Below are 15,870 nucleotides of genomic sequence, written 5' to 3' on the forward strand. Positions count from 1 at the left end.
CTCTTAACAAAAAAAAATATTTCCTTTCAATTAACATATTAATGATAACTCGGTACTAATCTTCTGAAAATAATATTTCTACGTTTGTAATAATTTTCTGAAGATTAGAGATCTTGTCGATGTGTATCAGTTTGTCGTCGTCTAATCAATCTGGGCACTTTTAGCCAAAGCTCGAGCTGTGCTTCTTCGCTTTACGGTGATCAGAATAAGTCTACAGCATGAGTCGACAAGTAAAATCAATTAAATATGGAAAAAGAAAAACAAAAGTGAGGAGGAATCATTAGAAACAATATCAAACGAATATTGTAGTAATAACGTTAAATATTAATTTTAATTAAATAAAGATTTATTGTGGCATGTAGTTCATTAAAAAAAAGTACCATTGGCACAAAATGCCACGTCACGTTTAGCTTTCACAATTATTAAGTTAATAGTGAGTTAACGTTGAAATGGAGTTAATTGTAAATTGACCCTTTTAGATTTTAGTAATTTCAGAAGGCTCTATGTTTTTCCGAGTAAATCCAAAGCCGTACTGCGTTCTGATAACATCTCCTTTTTCAGCTCACTGTGTCGGATTTGGGGCACGAGCTGGATTGAGAACTGGATTTTGATTTAGGAGCTGGGAGGAGCGGTTGCTTCCGCCGGTAATGCGTTCTGCCTCTGCGTTTTTTAGATTCTCTGGTTCCTTTATTTGCAGCTGATTAATGTTGAAGCCGTGGAGCTAAGTTCCTTTTCTTTCCCCCCTTTTTTTTTTCTACCTGATTTTGTAGCAGATCTTGACGGCGCGGAGCAAGTCCTTGTCAAAATCGACTTGCTGAAGTAGTCTTCCACGGTATGGCACGACTCATCCAGATCCACCGCATTTTTACCTTTAAAATTTTCGTTTTTTGTTTGCGACTGTGGCCTCCTGATCGTGCTGATTGTGTGTTAATAGTCTGTTCGCTTTGTGTTTCTTGTTCCTTTGTTTATTTAGCCAGTTAAAAAGGTCAAATCTTTAAATTTAGGTAGATGTAAGGGACCATCAAGCTAATTTTTTTTTTCATGATAAGTTTGATGACGATTCCATCGACTAGGATGAATCGAAGCACAACGCGATTTGATGTTGGATTTGTCAGATCGATGTTCCAAGCAGGAAAACTACTATCTCTGAATATTTTCCGTCGTTCTTCAGTATGCATAATAAAATAGAAAATCTGGAGAACTACTGTCTCTGAATATATTTCGCCATGATTTGTTGTCGGAAGAAATTTTGAAATATTTTTCCAACTGGTTCAGGTCAAGTGGTTTGGGTCCGGTAAGTGTGCGACTCAAACTGATAGGACATTACTACTGCAGCGTGAATGCTGTTCCTTTAAATTCTTAATACGCTTTTTCAGTTGTAGAGAGACTTTTTCGGTGGGTTAACTTACCCCTTTAGGATGGTAGTCATCAAATACCCCTTCAAGGGTGGTTGATAGTATCTCTTCTGGTACCATAGTCATCGATTTAATTTTGTTGGAATTTAAGTTTTAGCAATTTTAGCAATATTAGAAGTAATGAAACAATTATTAAGATAGGAGAGGACGAGTTGTCCGGAACTGAGAGATTTAAATATTTAGGATCACTTTTACAAAATGATGGAGGGATTGAGAGAGACGTCTTACATAGAATACAAGCAGGATGGGTGAAATGGAGGGGAGCGTCAGGTGTTTTATGTGACCGTAAAGTACTTCTTAAACTTGAAGGTAAGTTCTATAAAATTGCTGTTAGACCTGCTATGTTATATGGAGTTGAATGTTGGGCTATGACTCGAGCACATAAGCATAAGATGAGAGTTGCAGAGATGAGGATGTTAAGGTGGATGTGTGGACATACGAAGATGGACAAAATAAGGAATGAGAGCATTAGAGAGAAAGTCGGAGTTGCATCTATTGAGGACAAACTCCGAGAGACACGTTTAAGATGGTACGGACATGTACTTAGACGACCAATAAATGCTCCAGTTAGGCGATGTGAAACTATGATAAACATGCATATCAAACGAGGAAGAGGAAGATCAAAAAAGACTTGGTTAGCAACAATAAAACAAGATAAAATTTATTTAAATATAGATGATGATATAATAGGAGATAGAGCTCAATGGCGTAAAAGGATTCATACAGCCGACTCCACCTAGTGGGAAAATGCTTGGTTGTTGTTGTTGTTTAAGTCATCTCTTCAGATGTTGACACACCTTTTTGGGTAGCTTTATCCCTTTAGATAGGAGTATTTCAATGTTGAAGCTCTCTTTAAAATTATATTACTCTTATAGATGTTTATGATCACAATTTGAGAATTGAGTAATTTAAGAATTTAAGGCTAGGTTCAAATATGGCAAAGCAAGGGATGCGTTAGTTGCAGGAAGGGCGTCAGATCAAGAGGCTCGTCGGTTACAAATGTAGGAAGTTATTCAACCACCTGGAATGATGACATCAAATAAAGGAGAGGAGCGCAACCGTTCTAGGGAGGAGGTTCTTTATTGATCCGATGTCTCTTCTTCTCCTTCAATATATATAAGGTAGCAATTTCAGTAAAGGCATGCACAATATACTTGCTATTACAATTTTCCTACTATTCTCCGTTATTCTCTCCAAACTCTGAATTGAGCATCAGAAGGGGTCACGCTAAGTTGCGCCTTGGCCCCCCTTCTAATCTTCTTGTTGATCTGTTCCGTAGACACCGATTCTATTTGCCTAACGCCAATTCACCAGATGTAGATCCACTCGAAGTCGACCCGTTATAAGCCAACCCAGATAAAGTTGATCGTCTAGAGAACTATTCAGCAGCGGTTGACTCAACAAAAGTCAACAAAGGACAATTTGACAAGAGTTGACCCATCCCTCGATCTCAGGCCAGATCAAGCGTGTTGGTTCAAGCCATGAGATTTGATGTTTGCTTCTCAAATGGCATGAGCGCACACAATTTCGTGGATTGTTATGTGAATGCACGAGTTGTTAACACTATCATGCCTATTGAATTAAATTAATTGAGATTAATTTAATTAAAATATTGATTTAATGGAGATTAGTTCATTCCTAATTAAATTTGATCTGTTCAGTCTCCATTTGCAACCCAATTTTGGATTTGTTGATCTCATTTTTTTCGTCAATTTTATACCCTTAGTGGTCTCACGAGATTTAACACTTATGCATAATCGAATTATAGCATTTTCTCCATGAACCACACTCATGTTCGAGCTAATTCTTTCATTCGATTGTACCAATCCAACCGTTCATCATTTGAATAGTTTTGAGTATCATTCAGAAATTAATTTATGATTTGTCTACGTGGGGCACATAGTATTTAAGTTAACATAGTTGCTAGCTATTCATTTTAGGCAATTTGGATAGCATTACTAAGGATGTGATTACTTTTCCAATATTTTTCTTTCTTTTCTAACTTTTTCCTTTTAAAATTAGGTTTTGGATGTTTTCCAGGTTTTGTAATTTCCAACGTTTGTATAGTGTATTAAAGCGATATTGATAAGATTTAGCCTATCAAGTTTGTGAAAATAGCATACTAAATTTGGGTGTCTTATTTAGGTGTTATTACATAATGTCCTCTAATCCCTCTCCCTCCTATCCTACAAGTTTCTCCCCTAATTTTGCTGATGAGTGCGTTGTGTCTCAGGCTTTACTGCAATTTCCTTGGGAGTCCACATGATGGCCTCATTCTTGGTTGTGTTGCTAGAATCAGGCTTTAGATAAACCAGATAATTTTTAGAACATACCGTGTTCTATCAATGTGGAGCTCTCACTGTTCCTTATTTCAGATTTTGTTGCCCATTTTGATGTTTATTACTACCTCCTGTTACCCCCCTCTTCTACTACTTTGTTATATTTGTATGTTAAGATCCCTCATTAAACTGTATTGTACACCAAATCTATGTATCTTCTTCTTATTTGATTAAGATTTTATCGGTAGATCCACTTCCTCAAAAGATTCAAATTTCTTCTAAGTTTATAATGCGTTTCTGACGTTCCTCCTTATTTGCTGAAGTTAAGCATGACTATTCTACCTTCATAAATGTGAATCTTTCAAAATTTGACTTTTTGGATTAGGGCAATGAATGAGAAAACATATATAAGCATTAGACCATATCCCATCGATACATTCAGCTCCTTTTTAATAGATACGTTCTGATAGCCTTCTGTTTACCTCTATTTTCCTTGTACAATGCTAAAAATTACTGCAGTTATTATAAAGCAACTTATGACTTTGTAGACCAAGAACTAGAGGTCTCTGTGCCTGCCTTATTCTCCTACAGTATGGTTTGAATTGTATTCCTTCCAGAGTTGACTCCTCTGGTTATTTACCACTGCATGCAGTGTGTGTGCGCCTATTAATTTAGGGTCTACAAGCAATGCAGACAGAAATTCTACAAAATATAGGGCTCTTAAGTTCATCTTTATCTTGTGGTACTCTCGAAGAAATTCTTCACAGAGAGACTGCAAGGAGTGATGTGGCATTCCTAAGGATGTGAATTCCTTAAAGAGAGGTTCTTTAAACTTGTGAATTCCTTCCTTTTTTGCAGATACATAATATTTTACCAGACTTAGTTTCTAGCTATTCACTTTAAGCAATTTGGATTGCATTCCTAAGGATGTGATTACTTCTTCAGTATTTTTCTTGCTTTTTTATTTAGTTTTTATTTTTAAATTAGATTTTGCAAGTTTTCCGGGTTAAGCAATCTCCAACTTGTTCTGTGTGTCCAAGCTAGAAAGATAAGATTTAGTCTATTGAGTTTGAGAGAACATCACCATGTCCTCTAATCACTCTCCATCCTACCCTCCGAGTTTATCCCCAATTTCACTGCTCATTGTGCTGCACCTCAGACCAAACTGCAATTTCCTTGGGAGGCTACCTGATAGGGCTCATTCTTGGTTGTGTTGCTATCTACATGTTTTGAGAGAAAGCAAATGTTTTTAGAATATATTGTAAGTACCCCAAGTTGGTTTTGATGCGATCAACCCCAGGTTGGTTTTGATGTGATCAACCAAGTTAAGTTAGGTCCTGTGTTGTTTTGATGCTTTATGTGTAAGTGCGTAGGAATTTAGGAACACGAGAAGTCGTGCGGAAGACGCGGTGAGCGATAATGGTGGCAAGGGAAACGAGTTGACAGGCTCAGTGCATCCGAGGGACGAAAAGCTGCGGAATAGTATATCGGTGGACTAGAAGGACGTGTGCGGAGTGTTCGAGGGACAAAAAGCCAGGAGGAAGCCTGCTCGAGGAAAAGATCAGAGTTGGATTCGGATGAGTTTAGCTCTGGACGCATGGAGCATCACCCAAGCAATTGGAGTCAGCAAGACCCGAGGCGCCTCAGCTGTTTGGAGGCGCCTTGAGCACACGGTGTGAAGGCGCCTCGAGCACAAGCGCTAAGGTGCCTTAGGTCAAGGCGCAAAGGTGCCTCCCACGTGGCAGAGCCATTGGTCGACCGTTGCCAAGCAGATAAAAGTTTATCCGCTTGGAGGCGTCATGGATCCTTTTGGAGGTGCTTCCAAGTAACGATAGCTTTTTCCAGGAGACTATAAAAAGTCCCTTGGAGTTAGGAATTTAAAAACAACTCTTCTACCCATGTCTTAAGCAATTCCTGAGCATTCAAAGTTTGTAAGAAGTTACTCTGCCTTCACGGAGCCTTTTAGTAAAGCTTGTCAATTGTCTTGAATTAACAACCACCTAGGTTGTAACTAAGTAAATTTCTTAGTCTTCTTACATTTTAAGTTATTGCTTTTATGTTAATTGTTTATTTTAATTAATATTGTGTCCTTGTTCTCTTCAAAAAGCAAGAGAAATTTCTAACTTTCCTTTTAGATTATTCACCGTCCCTCTAACCGGCCTACCTGGATCTACAATTGATATCAGAGCCAAACCGTTCTAGAAGTACTAACTGTCTGCTAAAGCAAGAAGACGATGGTCGGATCAAGCATCTATTCACCAAAGTTTAAGGGGGAGTTCGCACCGTGGAAACGTCGTATCGAAGTATTCTTCAAGACTGATTTTGAAATTCTTCTTACTATCAAATATAGTTTTGTAGTGCCTAGAGATTAACACGGAGAGGAAAAAGAACACCTCTGGAGCAAAAAGGAGCAAAATGACTTCGTGACGAATGACAAAGCAGAGTTCCAACAACTGGATCAGTAGCTACGACTTGGCAAAAGAACTCTAGGAGAAGTTCCTAGAGTTGCATGAAGGGACCTCGGAGGCCTAACTCACAAGACGGGACCAGCTTCGGAACCAACTCAGCAACCTCCGAATGGAAAAGGAAGAATTGGTAGCTCATCTACACCAAAGGATCAAAGAGTCGATCACCGGACTCACGAATCTCAAAGAAATGGTAACAAATTAGGACTTGCTAAGGTATGTGCTTAATGTTTTTCCGAGAACACCCGAATGAATGTCTATAGTAGACTCCTACATCTCCACGGACCTCGAGGTAAGTACTTTAAAGAATTTATTTTCTAGTTTCAAATTACATGAGTATAGATGTGTAGGTTTAAAAAATAAAGAAGAAAGGTCAACTCAAAACCTGACACTCAAAGCCAAGAAGATCGAGCCAAAGTCAGAATCATTGCTTGACGAAAACGAATAAGCCTACATGGCAAAGAAGTTTAGTAAATTTTTAAAAACTAACAATTTTAATAAGAAACAGGTAACTAAGATAATCTGAAGCAAAGAAACGTCTGGTGCTATAACTGCCAGGAAGAAGGGCATATCAAGGATAATTGTCTGAAGTTGAAAACAAAAAGGAGAAGGACAGAGGGGCAAGGCGGTCAAAGCACAATAACCTAAAGGCGACGTGGGACGAATCGTTGTTATCCGAATCTGAGACGGAGCAATACCTCGGACTAGCTCTAACAAGTAGTTATCAAGAAGACGACCAAAGCACATTCGAGATGAGCATCGAGAGCAGCGATGAAAGCTTCAAATGATGAGTTCGACATGGTAAGTGATGTATGACTCCTACCTCCCGACCAGCTTTATGATGCAATTCAAATGTTATCTAGAAGTCTATGTAAGAATATGACAAAGTATATAAATGTAAAAAATAACTATGCATGTTTAAAAGAAGAATTTGAAAAACTGAAGGATTAAAATGTAAAATTAAAAGAACAAATAGAAACATTGAAAAAGAATTATGCATGATGTCTAACTTTAGAAATACTGGAGAACTAAATTGGTACATTAGATCTCATAGAGGTCAAATTGTAATAATGCCTAAAAATTATATTCCAGGAAAATATTTGATTAGCCCAGTAGGTAAAATCTATATTAGGTTCCTAAATCTGTTCTACACTATTAAAGTATTTTTATATGTATCCTTAAATTAAATTTTCTTTAATTATTAACATGTTTAGTATAATTAATTATTTCGTATACTTACTGTTCATGTTTTGTGTTGAAGTTTTTTTTTGTGACACAAATGGATTAGCTATTAGTACAAAAACTTTTAAAAATTTTCGACCAGTAATTAATTTTTATGAATTTTATAAAAAGTCAGATTTTTAAAATTAAAATTATTTTAAAATTAATTTTTGAAAATTTTAATTTTTATGTGATAATACATTATTTTTTTGTTGTTAGAAAATATCTCAAAATTTTTTACTGTTATATTAATTATTATGAATTTTTTTACCGAAAATCATGTTTTAATAATTAAAAATTCTTAAAAACTTATTTTTGAAAAATTTAATTTTTCCGTGGATAAAATATTATATTTTATATGCTCAGAAAAATTATCACGATTTTTCAAAGTCTAAAACTATTTTTTTGTGGTTAAGTTTCAAAAATACATATTTCTGTTCTAAAAATAAAAAAATAATATTTTTGTGAAAATTTTTATTCTGATCTGAACAGTTCATTAAAATCAGTGACAAAAGTTTTTAGGATTTGTCACAACTTAAATATAAATTTTTAAAATTATTTTTAGCAAAAAAAATTTCTTTTGAAAATTATTTTTTGTGACAAAATATTTCGGTAAAAATACAGGAGTTTAGATATTGTCAATCAGACCCTCAAATTTTTCTTGCATTTTTCTGTGACTATTTATTATTTTCTATTTTTCTCATTCTTTTTTAAGTGATCAAAGGAGAGAATAATTAGATATTAAGTTTAGGGAGAGGGTTTATGGTTTATTTTAAAATTACCATATTTATTTTCCACTTAAATAAATCTGTTTAATTGTCATATTTTTGCTTTTTACTGGTTAGTTTGACACTTTGACCCTAATCTTACCTTGAGTTGATGTACGTTAAAAAATGAGAGATTATAAGTACCCCAAGTTGGTTTTGATGTGATCAACAAAGTTAAGTAAGATTGTTGTTTTGATGCCTTGTGTCTAAGTGTATAGGAACATAGGAACACGAGAAGTCAAACTAAAGATGCGGCAAGCGAGAAGGTGGCACGAGAAACGAGTCGATGGGCTCGGTGCATCCGAGGGACGAAAAGCTGAGTACATCGGTGGATGAGAAAAATATGCGTGGAACGTTCGAGGGACGAGAAGCCGGGAGGAAACCTGCTCAAGGAGAAGATTGAAGTTGGGTTTGGGTGAGCTCAACTCTGGACGCATGGAGCATAACCCGAGCCATTGAAGTTAGCAAGACCTGAGACACCTCGGTTGCGTGAAGGCGCATCGAGCACAGGCGCAAAGGCGTCTCGAGCATAGGTGCTAAGACGCCTTAGGTCAAGGCGCGGAGGCGCCTCCGAAGTCAACATGGCGGAGCCGTTGGCCGACCATTGCCAAGCGGATAAAAGTGCACCCTGGATCCTTTTGGAGGTGCCTCCAAACAACGGTAACTTTTTCCAAGAGGCTATAAAAGGCCCCCTGGAGTAAGGAATTTAAAAACAACTCTTGTATTTATTTTTTAAGCAATTCCTGAGGGTTCAAAGTTTGTAAGAGGTTATTCCACTTTCACGAAGGAGTCTTTAGTGGGGCTTTTCAATTGTCTTGGATTAATAACTACCTAGTTTGTAACCAAGTAAATTTATGAGTCCCTTACTTTTTAAGTTATTGCTTTTATGTTAATTGTTTATTTTAATTAATATTGTGTCCTTGCTCTGTTCAAAAAGCAAGAGAAATTTCTAACTTTCTTTTTAGACTATTCATCTCCTCTAGTCAGCCTAGCTAGACCTACACACATGATGTTTCTATTGATGCAGAATTCTCACTGTTCTTTATTTCATATTCTCTTGTCCAGTGTTAATGGTTATTACTACCTTCTGTCTCCCTCTCTCCTACTACTCTGTTCTATTTGTATGTTGAGAACCCTCATTAAACTGTAGTGTACATGAATCTTTCTTCCCATTTTATATTTAGATTTTAGAGTTAGGTTCATTTCCTCAGGATTCAATACTTCTAAATGGATAACGCAAGCTTCTGAAGTTCTTTTTCTTGCTGAAGCCAAGCATTACTATTCTATCTTTTGGGAGGAGACTTCCAACATTTGGCTTTTCACATTAGGGTATGAATGAGAAAACATATATAAGCATAGGACAATCTCCCATGGATATGTTGGCTCTTTCTTTAAGTAAATAATTCTGATAACCTTGCATTTACTTCTGTTTTCCTTGTATAAAAATGACTGCAGCTATTGACTTAAGCAGACTAAGACCCAAACTTCTACGTGCCTTGTTCTCCACTGTTATGGTTTGAATTGTATTCCCTCCAATGTTAACTCTCTGATTATTCATTGATGCATGCAGTATATATTTCAGAATATATCCTGTAAATTGTAGCTTCTCATTAATTTAGGGTGTACAAGCAATGCAGGCAGAAATTCTATGAAATATTGGACTAAGAATTTCTTCACAGATCAACAGGTGGAAGCATTGATTGGTTGAGAGTATCATGCCTATGCCCCTTCATTAACTTTAAAGTGCTACCAAGATAACAAACTAGTATCAGTATTACAAAGCTTCAGAAGCTATTTGATAAAGCAACATTTATGAAAAATGGAATTTTATCTATTGACCGTTTGGCATGATAAAGAAACATTTATGAAGAATGCAATTTTGTGTATTTATCATTTAGCATGGATGTCACATGACAAGGTTAACTAATAACATAATGATATAGCTGTCTATTTGTGTCATACTTGAAGATATATTTTTCTTCTTCCCAAGGAAAATGATACCACGTTAAAAGAAAACTTGATATACTATTTACACTACCAACTAGGATTACAATCCGTGTATTTTTAGACTGTAATAACTAACTAATCTGAAGATAGGGGAACTAACAAGATAACTATAAGAGTAGATTACCTTTTCTTTCTAACGGCTATAAATTAATGCTAGATCTTTGGGGGACATATTTTTCAATCTCAATGTTTTGTTTGTTTATATTCAGCATGAAATTTTAAGTATAGTTTATTTTAAAACTTTACAGTGTAGATGCTATTTTTGGTTTGACTTGAGGCTATGGAACATAAAAATTTGCTTGGTCAGCCTCTTATTCATACGATGAATCATGAGCAAATACAGAATCATCCGCGCCATGATCCTTGCTTGACTTTGGGTATGTCAGTTTCATGCATCATTGTTGTCACTTTTTGAACTTTTATCAAGTAATTTAATATAGAGCCTCTTGTATCATGCTTTAGGACCTCAATAAAATGCAGTGACACATAGTCACTCAAATATATATATTTTTTTCATAATAATAATAATAATAATAATAATAATAATAATAATAATAATCATCCTCGAGTCTGTTTGCAGGATCCAGCTCTTTCATGCATCCTTCTGAAAACATTACAGTTTGTGGATTGAATTCAGAACCATATAGCAATACTTCCTCTCCAACAACTCATCCATTTGTGCCAACTTTCAACCTAGAAGTTCCTTGTTATGCTGCTGCTCATGCAGGAGTTTCTCAGCATCCTTTTATGCATAGCTGGTCTTCTTGCAGCTCTTGTCAATTCCCACCATATTATATCCACAATGAACCTTGTCTCACTCAATTTAATATTGGGGATATTAATGTGGCAGCTCATCCTCCAACAGGTTTTGACACAGTAACATATAAAAGGAAAATCCCTACTATTCACTATTTTTCTCAGAATGCAAGCACAAATTCATGCCTTAATGCTGGAAGTTCCAACCATGCTGTTTCAGCTGAGCTTTTAGATCCGACACAGCCAGCAGGTCCTCATTGTTTACCTTGGGAGCCTATTGGCGTGATTTCTGATCATAGAAGGAACAATCCATTTAGTTATGTGGAAGATCAAAGAAATATTAGATGTCATAATGTCAATGTGCGTCAGCCAAGAAATATCTCATTGCCAATACATACATCCAATAACTTTTCAGAACATCTTCAATCAGTGGCACATACTTCTGGCCTGAATGTTCTTGCCCAATGGAACCATGCTCCTTTTTCTCTTGAACCCTACACAAGGCTTATTCCTTCAGGTTTGTCCAAGTGGCACCTTTGAATGCGATTTAGCTAATCATTTTATCATCTTGGTGATATGAACCTGTGTTGGTTTCTACAGAGATAAACCAGTTGCATCGCCACTATGTGAGGAATACTACTGGGGAGATTGATGGATATAGCAACTTTTGTCTTGTTCCAAATCAACCTACAAGGAACATGGTAGTAAATAGCAGAATAATTTATGGTCAAGGAGTAGGTTATCAGGATAGTGTGAGCTATGGAGCTGTTGGTCCTGAAGCCAATTTGGCAGACATGTGGCTACCATCTGCGGATGGTGTTGTTCCTCCAAGGTATTCAAGACAGCTTCCAACGGTAAGTTATGTGAATGGGAGGACAAGGGTTCACTACACTGGAGATGAAGACAGTGGGCATAGAAGATGGTTATCTGAGGCGAGCTTAAAGTCTATACATTATTTTTTTCTTCGTTGTGTGAGAGAACAATAATTCCTCATGAATTGTCAATGCAGACTGCAGCCATCAGGAATCAATCAACCTTCACTGACCCAAGGAGTCTGTTCGATGAGCATCATGACATGAGACTAGATATAGATAACATGGACTATGAGGTAAAAGAAACTTGCCTATTCTTTGTAATTTGTAACGTAGCGTCATGTAAATCATTATAGAAAATGCAACCGATTCCGAAGGAAGGAGGATTTTGCTGACCAGAGTCTCCACCTAAATCTGTTGAATTTTTTTTCACAGGAACTACTTGCTCTGGAAGAACAAATTGGCAATGTAAGCACGGGTTTGTCAGAAGATGCTATTTCCAAATGCTTGTTGGAAACACTCTACTATTGTGATCAAAGATTGGTTGAGTCCGAGGAAGGACACTGTATCATATGCTTGGTAATTATATTCTTAATTCATTTCATTATATATTTACTATCTTTGATCCACCACTTGTATATCTGTTGTTCTGATCGATATTTCCATATCGCCAACAGGAACCATACAGAAATAGAGATTGTCTTGGGAGATTGAAATGCGGGCATGATTTCCATTCTTGCTGCATCAAGCAATGGTTGCTGATTAAGAATATCTGCCCAATATGCAAAGCCTTGGCGCTGGAGGATTCATAAATGAGACATGAACTGGGTTTTGGTATTTACTTTGTCGAACAGCAATTGGTTACCCTGTTAATTTGTAAATAAAAAAAGTTCACTGTAGGAAACGTGTTATATAGATTCAAAAGGGGACACCCCCTTTCCTCGCAACTGGATGAGGAGTTTACTTTTATTTGTATCTCATGTTTATCACATTCTGGGTGAAATATGAATTGTCTTGGAAGTAAAGCAACCAAAAGGAGGATGTTGTGCATTAGTAATATCATTATGTTAGTTAGGGGTGGTAATTCGAATTGGATTGGTGGGTTTCGGGTTGATAGGTTGGAGCATCAAAATCTAAATTTGACCTGATTAATATTTCAGAATAAATTGTTTAATCTGAATTCGACCTGTTTTATCTGTATTTGATCTGAACTCAATCTAAAATGATTCACAATCTGAATTCAATCTGAATTTGACCCGATTCGAAATGACCTATTTATAAAAATTATGTTCATTTTAACCTAAACTCAATCCGAATTTGATCTGAAAAGATTCATTTTATTAAAATATATTTATTTTAATCCGAACTCAACTATAATCCGATTCGAACATACTCGAAAATATTTATAAATGGGTTCGCAGGTTGTAATTGGATCATTTCAGGTTGACCCAAACATGACCCGTTTATTAATCGTGTTAATCAGGTCGATCCGAACCTGACCCGAACCCAATAAGACATGAGCCTAACCTGCTTTTTTCGTGTTTGGTGATACGGTGCATAAAGGAGGGGTCTGATAAGGCTAGGAAGTCAAAAATTAAGGGGATGTGACAGTCAAAAGTCAAGGGGGCGTGACAGTCAATAGTCAAGGAGAGACGGAGTTAGACCGCCTTGTGTCATCGGTCGCATAATTCCTGGTCGGTCACAGGCAAGGTAGGTCCCCAGATCTAAGACGTAAGACAAAGTTTAGACTAGTTCCTGGCCTGCCCCCGACTGATCGAACTTCCTCAGCTCAGACTTTATAGATGGTCCTGGTACTTTTACTGAGACAATGCCCGACCAACCCTTCAACGGTCAAATAATGAAAGATGGGTCTCTCGCTGCAGTCTCATATAAAACCTGATTGGTTCACCACAGCTCATCATCAAGGCTCAGTTCTGGTAGCACATCTGAGCAGTCGTCCTGAGCTGGCTATAGCTGAACCTAGGCAGGACGGAAAGCACTAAGCATTAACAATGTCAGAGAATTGTAACCTCCTGTCAGAGAATAACTGCCAGACGTTAGGAAATATTCTAGTGGTTTGTCACTCCCTGAGAGTGGAACCTTCCTTCTACCAATAGAAGGCTACCATACAACTTCTCTCACCCGAAAGGTCCTGACACCCGACATTCTCTGATAATGGTCAAGCTCTAAAGGTATGCGGCATCATATAAAAAGAGAGGTCCTCTTCCTTGGCCAGGTACGTACACATATGCACTCGTCTTCAACAGTTCTTTTTTCCATCATATACTGTTCTTCTAAGGAAAAAGGATCTGACTTGAGCGTCGGAGGGCTTGCGCTGGGGACTTTTTCCTTAATTTTTGGTCTCTAACGCTCCGTGTGCCTGTCTGAGTGTGTGCAGAGTCCAAGTACCATAGTTCTTCAATCACAACCTTTGGAGGTTCCACGTGGGGGTTCGCCTTTCCGACGTACATACATAGGGTGCATTAAAGTTACCTCTCCGTCAACACCAACACCATCTCCGTCGGCCTCCGTTTGACTCAGATTCTGGACAGGATCAATTTGGCACTGTCTGTGGGAATCTTCTCCACCTGTTCTGGAATGTGACGATGGAGGGATGCCGATAAGATCAACATAACCATGATATCCTAAGAGTACGAGTTATTCAAGGAGGCCAAGAAGTGAGCGACTTCCGAGAGGCATACCGCCACTTCATAGCCATAAGAATACCTGCAGCTTCAAACTACCAAGCCCACGCTTCAGACAGAGGGTCTAAAAGGAAGCAGCCCTTGGATTTCCCTTGAGCTTTCTATCGCGACCCTTGCTTGGATTACTACAGCAAGGAGCAGCACTAGGCCTCAATGATCGAGAGTTTTCCACCCAGAGACTCCAAAAAGGGGAAGGTCATAATCATCCGAGAGGAGTCGAAGGAGTTGCCCGAGAAATTGCAAGTACCTTTCTCTTTAAGGGTGATTGAAGAGAAGCTACCGAAGGGGTATAAGACCCCAGCTATTGGAGAGTATGATGATAGCAAGGATCCAGAAGATCACCTTCGTAAATTTTGGAACGCTGCGCTGTTGCACCAGTACAGCGGCACCATTAAGTGCCGAGTGTTTTTGAACACTCTATTAGGCTCAACATAAAAGTGGTTCGACGGTTTGCCAATAGATCAAGAGGAGTAGCCCATGTGGCAAACAAGGGAAAGGGGAAAAAGAAGAAACTCCATCTCCACCATCATTTGATTCTGAGGAGTCAAGTGCCTCAATGGATGACGATCAAGAGGCATATATGGTAAGGAAGATGAGAAAAGTTTTTAAAACTTTTTCTACTAACAAATCCCATGCTAGGAAAAATTCAATAAGCAAGAGTAGAACAAAGAAGGTCATTTGTTACAATTGCCAAGGAGAATGATATATGAGAGATGAATGCCCTCTCTTAAAGAAGAAAGAAGAAAAGGAGGAAGAGAAGTCAAAAGAAAAAGGGAAGAAGGTCAAAAACCTAAAAGCAACATGGGATGATCCATCGTCATCGAAAGAAGAAGAGCACCATGTGTCCCATTTTGCTCTAATGAGAATTGATGATGTAGCCTCCACCTCATCCAAAAATGAAGAGGGAAAGAGCTTAAGTGAAGATGAAGAAGACAGCTCAAGTGAAGGGGGAGGTCAAACATCGGATTCGGACGTCTCGATAAGTGAGGTATACAATCTTCCTCCTCATGTTTTAATTAAGATTATTAAAAGTACAAATGAGGATTTGTTCAAGGTAAAAAGGAAAAATAAGTCATTCAAAAATGATATTACTTGTCTTGAAGGAAAATTAGAATCCATGTGTTATAAGGACAATGATATGCATGCTTCTTCTGCAAATTCAAATGATTCATGTTTAGAAGAAGAAAATAAGGCCTTAAGGGAAAAGGTAGAATACCTCACCAAAGCCCTCGAAAAATTTAAAATTGGCTCAAATACCCTAAACATGATTATTGGGAGTCAAAGGGCAAGTTTCAACAAAAAGGGTTTAGGGTATAGGAATCCAACAATGAAAAATCCTATCATTGTCTAATTTTTAGGGGGCAATCAAAGACAAAAACCATAGATAGGAAATGGATCCCTAAGGAATACTTGATTAACCTAATTAAGAAGAACCTCTATTGG

The 15,870-nt window shown here is 37.4% G+C and overlaps 1 protein-coding gene across 10 annotated transcripts; it reads left to right on the top strand.

Moving 5' to 3' along the window:
- Positions 1-496: 496 nt before the first annotated feature.
- Positions 497-12,757, top strand: LOC122000992. 10 transcript variants are annotated; one of them, XM_042555518.1, is made up of 9 exons: positions 497-644; positions 774-832; positions 5,881-6,969; positions 10,403-10,531; positions 10,735-11,427; positions 11,511-11,842; positions 11,920-12,018; positions 12,158-12,301; positions 12,400-12,757. In XM_042555518.1, the coding sequence occupies exons 4-9, from the start codon at positions 10,435-10,437 to the stop codon at positions 12,532-12,534; spliced, it is 1,500 nt and encodes a 499-aa protein (XP_042411452.1). In that variant the 5' UTR covers positions 497-644; positions 774-832; positions 5,881-6,969; positions 10,403-10,434; the 3' UTR covers positions 12,535-12,757. The 10 variants fall into 10 exon arrangements, with proteins under 10 accessions (XP_042411452.1, XP_042411454.1, XP_042411457.1 ...); XM_042555520.1 differs by having other exon boundaries at positions 5,881-6,960; XM_042555523.1 differs by lacking the exon at positions 5,881-6,969 and adding an exon at positions 9,359-9,476.
- Positions 12,758-15,870: the final 3,113 nt, after the last annotated feature.

This window comes from Zingiber officinale, chromosome 7A, assembly GCF_018446385.1.
Source record: "Zingiber officinale cultivar Zhangliang chromosome 7A, Zo_v1.1, whole genome shotgun sequence".
In the NCBI taxonomy this organism is placed as follows: Eukaryota; Viridiplantae; Streptophyta; class Magnoliopsida; order Zingiberales; family Zingiberaceae; genus Zingiber; species Zingiber officinale.